The sequence below is a fragment of the Rhagoletis zephyria genome, unplaced genomic scaffold (genome assembly GCF_001687245.7).
Source record: "Rhagoletis zephyria isolate East Lansing unplaced genomic scaffold, Rhagoletis_zephyria_1.1 Rzeph_scaffold_00861, whole genome shotgun sequence".
NCBI classification, from domain to species: domain Eukaryota; kingdom Metazoa; phylum Arthropoda; class Insecta; order Diptera; family Tephritidae; genus Rhagoletis; species Rhagoletis zephyria.
The window spans coordinates 103,223-111,744 of NW_016157945.1; the positions used below are offsets into that span (position 1 = coordinate 103,223).

Below are 8,522 nucleotides of genomic sequence, written 5' to 3' on the forward strand. Positions count from 1 at the left end.
CCCTCTTGCGAGAGGCCTAGAGCGTGTGCAGTACTTAATAAAAGTATTAATTATTTTTCTAATTCTAATATAGGACCTGGTCGCATGGCAAATGACGCTACCGCCAAGTGACGGAAGTTTGGAGATCGTGTTCATTGCGGCCTACTTCCCAGGGGACAATAATAACGTGCCACTACAAGAGGTACACCCACTGGCGGAGTACTGTAAGAGGAGATGTCTCCCACTTATCTTGGAATGCGATGCTACAGTGTAGAGTGGGGCAGCACGGACACAAACCCTACAGGTAAGTGTCTTTTAGAGTAGATTCTAAGCGAGGAACTTAACATCCACAATGTTGGCCAAACACTGATCTTCGTTACGAGGGTTAGGGAAGAGGTACCTCCGGTTACTCTATGGAGGGTCTCGTCGGGGCCCTCTCCTTGTCAGACCACAGGATTATCCAATTTGTACGGGGAACAAAGGACAAAGCAGGCGAGACCTTAAGGATAAACCTAACTGACTTTCAGTCTAATAACAGGAACGTCGACTGTATGAACGGCTCTATAACTGATGCCTTTCACTCCAGCGTACAGGGCACTGGGCAGAGTATACAGCCAATCTAACTAATTACAGTTAAGAGATCAGGAAGGCCAAAGGTGGTAGCTTCAGGAAGTTCTGTGAGGGTATTCCATCGAACCCTGCAGCTGTGAGGCTGCATAAAGCCTTGACACCTACTCCGTTAACAAGAAGGGGAGGGCACTTGCCCTGTTCTCGGCAGACTTCCCGGATGCCACTCCGACTTCGGGGGAGCTCTCATGCCGACAGATTAAGCCATCCCCAGCGGACTGGAAGCTGGATAGGAGTCTATTCACCCACCGGTCAGTGTGCTGGGCCTTGGACTCTTTCGAGCGGTATAAATCTCCTGAGGTGGATGGCATAAGTCCAGTGCTGTTGAACCAAGGTAAGGAGATCCTACTTCCACACATCTCCGAGGTGTGGCAAAGGGCTCGGGTTATTTTTATCCCGAAGATAGGAAAGAGAGACTACTCTCTCGCTAAGTCCTTCAGGCCGATAAGTCTAACGCNAAGGAGATCCTACTTCCACACATCTCCGAGGTGTGGCAAAGGGCTCGGGTTATTTTTATCCCGAAGATAGGAAACAGAGACTACTCTCTCGCTAAGTCCTTCAGGCCGATAAGTCTAACGTGTCTAACGTCTTTTCTGCTTAAGGCAATGGAGAAAGTTATCGACCATGAAATCAAGTACAACAACCTGAAACAAGCGCCTTTGCATCCTGAACAGCATGCCTACAGAGCGGGTAGGTCCAGGGACCCTGCCCTGTATGCCCTGTCTACGGAAGTACAAGGCGCCGTTGAGTGTGGTGAGACAGTACTCTGTGCCTTCATGATGGTGTTGACCGGGCACTTGAAAAACGTAATGTGCAGACAACTATCGGCAATTGCATAGCTAGGCTACTTCGCACAAGCATAGTTGAAACCGGCATCGTGGACAACGTGGTACACCTACATAAGAAGAGCACATTGGGTGAGCCCACCTGGGCTAAGGCAGGCTAAAGTACTTCTTGAAGGCTATAATACCAAAAGATCTAGGGAACTAATAACCCTTCAATAGACTAAGACTGATAACCAGGCAAGGGTGAACAACCTCATTGTGATTATTGCCAGAGAGTAGTTCATGAGAACTCTCTGCTCGTACCTAGCACAATCAAGGAAGACCTCTGGAGGGGAGTAACAGACTCAGAGATCAACGCCGGTTTACACCTGCTTCGCGAGTGCGAGGCGGTCGCAAGATGGGAGAGGTACCTAGGGCAACTCTGACCTAAGTTTTTATTGGCACGAAAAACTGGCCCTGATAAAAAGTTTTATACCAGTTGCATCGTAAAATAATTTGAAAATTGTTCTTCCAAAATACCTTTCTTTAATTCAAATGAACATGATACATACATACATACGTTGGTTGGATACATATGCCGATTGCAATAGTACCAGACAAAATGGAAATTTCAAAAAATCATAATTACATAACCGTTTTCTGTTACAATTTATTTTTTATACTTTTAAGTTGCGTTAATAAGAATCGTTCATGCAATTTTGTTGCACAATTTTTCTTTCCTTTAATGAACAAAAAACCCAACGAATATCTTTCGTTTTCGACGCTTTTAAAATTATAAATGATAAGCACGTACATACATACTTATGTATTGTGTGTATATAAAAAAAAAATATTTTTAAACATATGATTAGAATATCTTTCAGTTATAGTAGTTTATACAGATTGTTTTGAATTTTGAACTGAGAAAAAAATTTAAAATTGCTGGAAGAATCTATAAAGGTAAAGAGCCAGTGTTGTTATTTCTTAGTTATTTTCCCAATTGGAATTTGTGGACGACAGTCCGACTAATTATGCGAAAGGATATTGTTGGGGTAGTACAAAAGAAGGGTAGAAATAAACGAGCAAAGTATACGTATTAGACAATTAAAAATCGGAATTGAACATACAGACGCAACAAAATATTTTGGCGATGACGGCGACGTTTGAGTGTTTCAAATGCGTGTGATTTAACCGCGTTACCGACGCATCTGAAAGCCGGTCGAGCCATCAGGTCCGCGTGGCAAACGTAAAATACTTTCCTGCTGCTGCTGCCTCAGGGCCGTAGACGATACGCTGCCGCCGACCACAGGCGACCATGTTTGATGTTGCGTCTGCGGCTGCACCTTTGGTTGTTGCTGCTGGTGCTGGTGTTGTAGCGTAGTCGGTAGCGGAAGTGGCAGCAGCGCTGACATTGAACGAGTGTTATAAGCGGGTGGTATCTGCTGTTGTTGCTGATGTTGTTTTTGCTGCTGCATGTAATAATAATTAGCTTGCTGCTGCTGTTGTTGCTGCTGATTGTAATAGTTATTGTACAAGTTTAGAGGCGAACCATTGCCACCGCCGCCGCCGCCATTATTGCCACCAGACTGATTCCCCTTGGGGGAAGTTGCGTTACCCTTGTACGAATTGTTTGTGCTGGCAGTTGCGTTGACGATGGCGGTTGTTGTTGCCGCTGTACTATTCGAAGTATTTGCCCCCCTACAAAGTTATAAAGTGCGTTTTACGTTGGGGAAATAATCAATTTATTTGTATGCTGTACTTAAATCTCAATACTTTTACTTACCCCGCTTCGTCTTCGGGATTTTTCGCAGATCCCAGAATGCGCAAACGTGCCTCGGCATATTCCTGTTCGCGCTGTTGCAACGTTTTGATAGGTTGACGCGGTTTTATGCCGTTGTTACGCGGCTCCATCGATTGGGTGGGGCGACGCAAAATTTTCACAGTCTGCAAATTAGTTGGTGCTGCATATGTTGTAGACTGGTACTCATCTGCCGGTTTGTGTAGCAACATCATTACCGGCTGAAATGAGGCTGCCATATCTTCGAGCGGCGATTTCAAATCCGCATCGGCTGATGTGCCAGCTGTTGTTACTGATGCATTACCACCTGTGGTATTACTTGTACATGCGTTGCGCTGTAGCAATTTCATCGGAACGGTTGCGGCGACAGCAGATGTTGGAAAATCAGCTTTGGAGAGCGTAAATTGGTCGGGATCAACTGTGGAAGTTAGTTTAGTGGTTTGTGGGTACACAGCTAATAAAGATGCAGGTGTGTTTTCCGAAGTTGTTGGCAAATTTGAGCACAGTTTGGCACTATCAGTTTTCTGCTGTGTATCCCGTTGCTTCTGTTGTATCTTCTGCAGTGTGTTTGTTAACTAAACATAAAACGAATATAAAATTTTATCTTAAAAATAAACTCTTCAATTACTACATAAACAGAAACTACTCACGCCAACTTCATCAATTTCTTCCCAATTGTCTAGAACCTCGTCACCATTGGACATTTCTGGCTGACAGCGACCTGTAGATTTTGGTGCACAAAGTTGTACGCTCCTGATCTTTTAACAGTCTTAATCCAGTCACGAAATTTGCCGAATTTCTATTTTATGCTGCGATTAAAGCTTCAAAAAGCACAGCAATTTGTCTATCGACCTTTTTGACTAATTTCAGTCACTTTTTCTTTTCGTCTTTTGTCCGCTTCTACGCTGCCCGTGCTGCTGTTGCTCTGCTACTGCTCCGCCTTGCTTTTCTTTATTCATGAATAATCCATCTGTAAATATTATATTATTTTTATTTTTGTTTTCTTTTCCACTGTTTATGGTGCAAACAACTCCAAATTGGTGGCAATGAATGATCGTATTGTCGCCCTCTTTTTAGGCTTGCTGACCCAACCGTGGCTGCTTTGCTGCTTCCAACTGCAAATTTTCCACAATGGCTTTTCGCTAATTCACAATTTGCGCTCTCCTAGTCTATTTTCAATAAATAGCAAATTATACAAATTGATTTAACCTTTTTTCACATCGAATTTCACACGTTTTTCAACGAATTAAAACAAAATTTTGTGAAATTAAAGGTGGAATAAATATATATTCCTCTGCTGCCGTTGCTGCTGCAACTTCCACGTAGGGTTCGAACGATACTATCGATATTGAGTAAAAATCGATACTGAGGGTATAAAAATCAGTACTTTAATACTCGATACCTTATTTGCAAATTTTACTCGATACTTTGCAAAGTACTTGTAGTATCGAATACTTTTTAAAAAACACACTTTCTACATTTTTTCTTCCATTGGCAACCCAATTTTCTTTGCTTAAGGCTGGTATGCAGCTCTCAAGAAATCCGTCAAGAAAAATTTGCCATTATTTCGTGTGTGCGTCAAAGGAATTTTGACATTTTCGATACTTCACAGCCTGTTGCCTCACTCTTTCCTCAAGAAATAATGGAACGGGCATATATTTCTGTTGCAAACCTGGGTTGCCTTGAGCTCTTTTTTCACAAAAAACTTAAGAAATCCGTAGTAAAAAGCATAGCAAATTTCTTAAGAACTGCGTACTGCCTAAAGGAAATTTGACTTAAGAAAATTTCTTAGCCATTTCTTGTACGTCATTTTGTATGGAATTTTAGCTTTTCTTGAGAACTGCATACAGGCCTTTAGTCCCCTTTCAGACACGTCAAGTCTGGAAAGCAATTTTTTCGCATTCTCTTTTGTGTGTTCTATTTGCTTCCACACGCGTCAACTTTAATTGAATTCAGGTCCTTGGTTCTTTAAATGGGAAGCAACGAAAAGATCAAAAGAGACAAGAAAACTTGAAACGAATTGACGGTACTGAGGTATCTGTACCCTTCCCCTCCCTTCTCACCTCATGCGCCTACGAACGAGCAGACTTGAAAGCAAGACTTGACGTGCCTGAAAGGGGACTTATATGAGGTGCAATTCCGTATTCCTCGGACTCGGACTAGTAAAACTGTCAAAAAATGAAAATTCGCTCAGAGCGAGAGAGTAACATTGAAAAGTACGGGATCACTTTCTAGTAAAAAATAAAAGGACATTTTCATAAATTTTTCAATTTATAAACCTTTTTTATTTTTTATGAATAATGCCATAAAACTTTACGCAAATTTCACGAGAATGCAGAATTTTTACCTACTACCGTTAACTTTTAATTCAAACTTGCACATTATTATACTAAAATTGAATAGGCTACAAAAATGCATACCCAAAAAGTTTACAAAAATTCTTAATAAAATTATAAATTCGTGAAAGTATATATTAATGTATGTATGTACATTTAACGTTAAAATTACTTCTAACGTGAAAGTAAGTTCTGCATTGAAATAAAAATCAAATATTTTAAATTTTTATTGTTTTAATCTCTGGAAATAACTAGACATACGATTGGAGAATAAAATAATTTTAGTATCCTAAAAAACGTATTTTAATCTTATGCTGAGTAGTATCGATACTTTTTACCTGATACTTTTACAGTATCGATACCATGAGCTCGATGCCAGAATGAATACTCAGTATCGATAATCGATACCAAAGTCTCAAATTTCGAACCCACCCTACTTCCACGAATCAACTCACCTTGCTCTTTCTGCTGTCATTCGCCAGGTGAGTTGCCAGCAGGTCAAAATTCGATACTGAAGACGGACCCGATAGTCAAAAAACGTAAATCTACAAAGAACGTAAATCTATAAAAAGCAACAACTCGTTACTTTGAAAATGTGCCGATTTTGACAGTATCAAAGAACGTAGATTTAGGTTCTTTGGTTTCACAGCTAAATTTTCATTTTGCACTTTGTGACGGTAAGATTGTTGATATTGTAATATAAAAACAAAAATTGATTTAAAATAGCTTATTTTCTAAAATTTGTATGTGATTAAATCCGGCAAAAATATCGACGATTTCGATCGCCAAAAATCTCCAAAAGAATAGCAGACACCCCTAACATCACTCAACATCTAGTTGCATGCGCGCTACACTGCCAGATTTCGCTAATTACGCAACGTATGTGATACTCTTCCATGTTGTATACTTTTAGGCCCTACTGCTTTTCATTTAAAGAATTTTAGAGAAGAAAATTTAGCATAGCGATTGTCAGAATTCCTATACTGGACAGCAATAAATTGTATCCTGTAAGGACGGCCAGTTGTAGATTTACGTTCTTAACTTAACCTCAAGTTGAGCTCAGAACAAAATGATTCTCGTAAAGAATCGGCATCGAGAATCGAAAAGGAATTACTGGGTATTGAAATCGTGTATTGTGTACCAAGTACTGGGTACCAAATATTGGGTACCAACAATTCAGCACATCACAATTGTTTTGTGCTTCCTCAATTAACCAATAACACTAGCTGGCAGTACTAAAATTAAAATTAATCAGTGCAGCATTATACATAAATATATCCAAAAGCCATATTGGAGTCGATTTAAAGATAGCATAGAAACGATACACAAATGGATTTCACAACATTTGCCAAGCCAAGCACTGTGGCCTCAAATAATGATAAGAGCATTTCGGACTTGCACTTTTGGAAGCATGTGGAATATATTGAAAATCATGGAAAAGATCAGGACGATTATGAATACTGCATGACCGAATTTCTGCGAATGTCAGGCATCTATTGGGGTGTCACAGCATTGGACATTATGAACCAGTTGGATCGTCTGGATCGTGCTTTTATTATAGATTTTGTACGCCGTTGTCAATGCCCAATAACAGGAGGCTTTTCGCCTTGTGAAGGTCACGACCCTCACATATTGTACACACTGTCGGCCATACAAATTCTCTGCATTTATGACGCATTGAATGAAATCGACTGTGAAGCTGTTGTACGCTATGTAATCGGTTTACAACAATTTGATGGCAGCTTTTTTGGAGACAAATGGGGTGAGGTTGATACACGTTTTAGCTTTTGCGCTGTCGCTATAGTTTCGCTATTGGGACGTATGGAAGGCACTATTAACGTTGATCGTGCAGTCAAATTCGTCATGTCGTGTTGTAATCAAACAGATGGCGGTTTCGGTTCAAAGCCAGGAGCTGAATCCCATGCCGGACTCATATACTGTTGTGTGGGCTTTTTATCGTTGACGCAAAGACTGCATTTAATTGACATTGATAAGTTAGGATGGTGGTTGTGCGAACGCCAATTGCCATCTGGCGGTCTAAACGGACGCCCTGAAAAACTACCGGACGTCTGCTATTCGTGGTGGGTGCTCTCATCCTTAACTATATTGGGGCGTTTGCATTGGATCAGCGCTGAAAAGCTGAAGGAATTCATTCTATCTTGTCAAGACACCGAAACGGGTGGTTTTGCCGATCGTACTGGCAATCTGCCTGACATATTTCACACGCTCTTCGGAATTGGCGCGCTTTCGCTGCTGGGCTTCGAGGGACTCAAGCCGATCAATCCAACGCTATGTATGCCACAATATGTAATCGACCGCTTGAATGTTAAACCGCAAATACTGCCAAGACCATAGGAAGAGGTATGTGAAAGTGCGGATTTTAATTGAATTACAAGATAGAGCTCTGCGGAAAGATGTAGAAGCAATTTTTTTTACCAAAAGTGCTATTTAAATGGAACGCATGTTTGTTTACGTTTTAATACCAACTAATTAAATATATCACACCAGCGAAGATTTAAACAATACTCTTAACAAAACAAAAATATAAAACCATGTAACATGATTTTTATTGTATTGACCGTATCAAAGATATATGTAGCTTTATTTTTTCATTAAACAATTCAATTATGTACCTATATTTAAGCTTAGTTTATAAAGTTAAATAGACAATGAAAGTAAAAGGACCATTGTAAAAGACCTACAGAAAGTAATACGTAGAATAATAATGCGATGGAAATTTTTAACGATAATAAATACGCATACAAACATACAATTTAAAATACATATAGCATAGTTTTTTAATTCTTGTAAATTGGCAAAGCAACAGCAACATACAAATATTTATTGCGCGATTTCAGCATTATTTCAGAAGAATTTCGGTTCAACAGCAACACATAAAGAAAGCAACAATATTGCGGTAATTATAACGTAGCTCGGGCATACCCATACGTAGATATTAGAGCTGTCAAACTATCGACGATACTATCGATAGTATCGATAGTCTGGTCACTTGAAATA

The 8,522-nt window shown here is 40.1% G+C and overlaps 2 protein-coding genes and 1 long non-coding RNA gene across 3 annotated transcripts; 2 read left to right on the plus strand and 1 right to left on the minus strand.

Moving 5' to 3' along the window:
- The first annotated feature begins 1,093 nt into the window (after positions 1 to 1,093).
- LOC108361837 (uncharacterized) lies at positions 1,094 to 2,469 on the plus strand. Its single transcript, XR_001847374.1, has 2 exons — positions 1,094 to 1,300; positions 1,339 to 2,469. It is a non-coding gene; the product is annotated as an uncharacterized LOC108361837 (long non-coding RNA).
- LOC108361836 (phospholipase D A-like) lies at positions 2,016 to 4,485 on the minus strand. The gene is made up of 3 exons (XM_017614598.1): positions 3,819 to 4,485; positions 3,154 to 3,743; positions 2,016 to 3,068 (listed from the first exon to the last, which is right to left on the minus strand). The coding sequence occupies exons 1-3, from the start codon at positions 3,870 to 3,872 to the stop codon at positions 2,567 to 2,569; spliced, it is 1,146 nt and encodes a 381-aa protein (XP_017470087.1). The 5' UTR covers positions 3,873 to 4,485; the 3' UTR covers positions 2,016 to 2,566.
- Positions 4,486 to 6,588: 2,103 nt separating this feature from the next.
- RabGGTb (geranylgeranyl transferase type-2 subunit beta) lies at positions 6,589 to 8,288 on the plus strand. Its single transcript, XM_017614599.1, has one exon. The coding sequence runs from the start codon at positions 6,834 to 6,836 to the stop codon at positions 7,857 to 7,859; it is 1,026 nt and encodes a 341-aa protein (XP_017470088.1). The 5' UTR covers positions 6,589 to 6,833; the 3' UTR covers positions 7,860 to 8,288.
- Positions 8,289 to 8,522: the final 234 nt, after the last annotated feature.

What these genes read in the sequence shown, in the direction of transcription:
- LOC108361836 (XM_017614598.1), bottom strand. Translation starts at nt 3,872, where the DNA reads ATGTCCAATGGTGACGAGGTTCTAGACAATTGGGAAGAAATTGATGAA. An exon ending in AAGAAATTGATGAAGTTGGC is followed by an intron (nt 3,744 to 3,818) that starts GTGAGTAGTTTC and finishes TTTTATGTTTAG; the next exon opens with TTAACAAACACACTGCAGAA. An exon ending in AATCCCGAAGACGAAGCGGG is followed by an intron (nt 3,069 to 3,153) that starts GTAAGTAAAAGT and finishes ATAACTTTGTAG; the next exon opens with GGGGGCAAATACTTCGAATA.
- RabGGTb (XM_017614599.1), top strand. Translation starts at nt 6,834, where the DNA reads ATGGATTTCACAACATTTGCCAAGCCAAGCACTGTGGCCTCAAATAAT.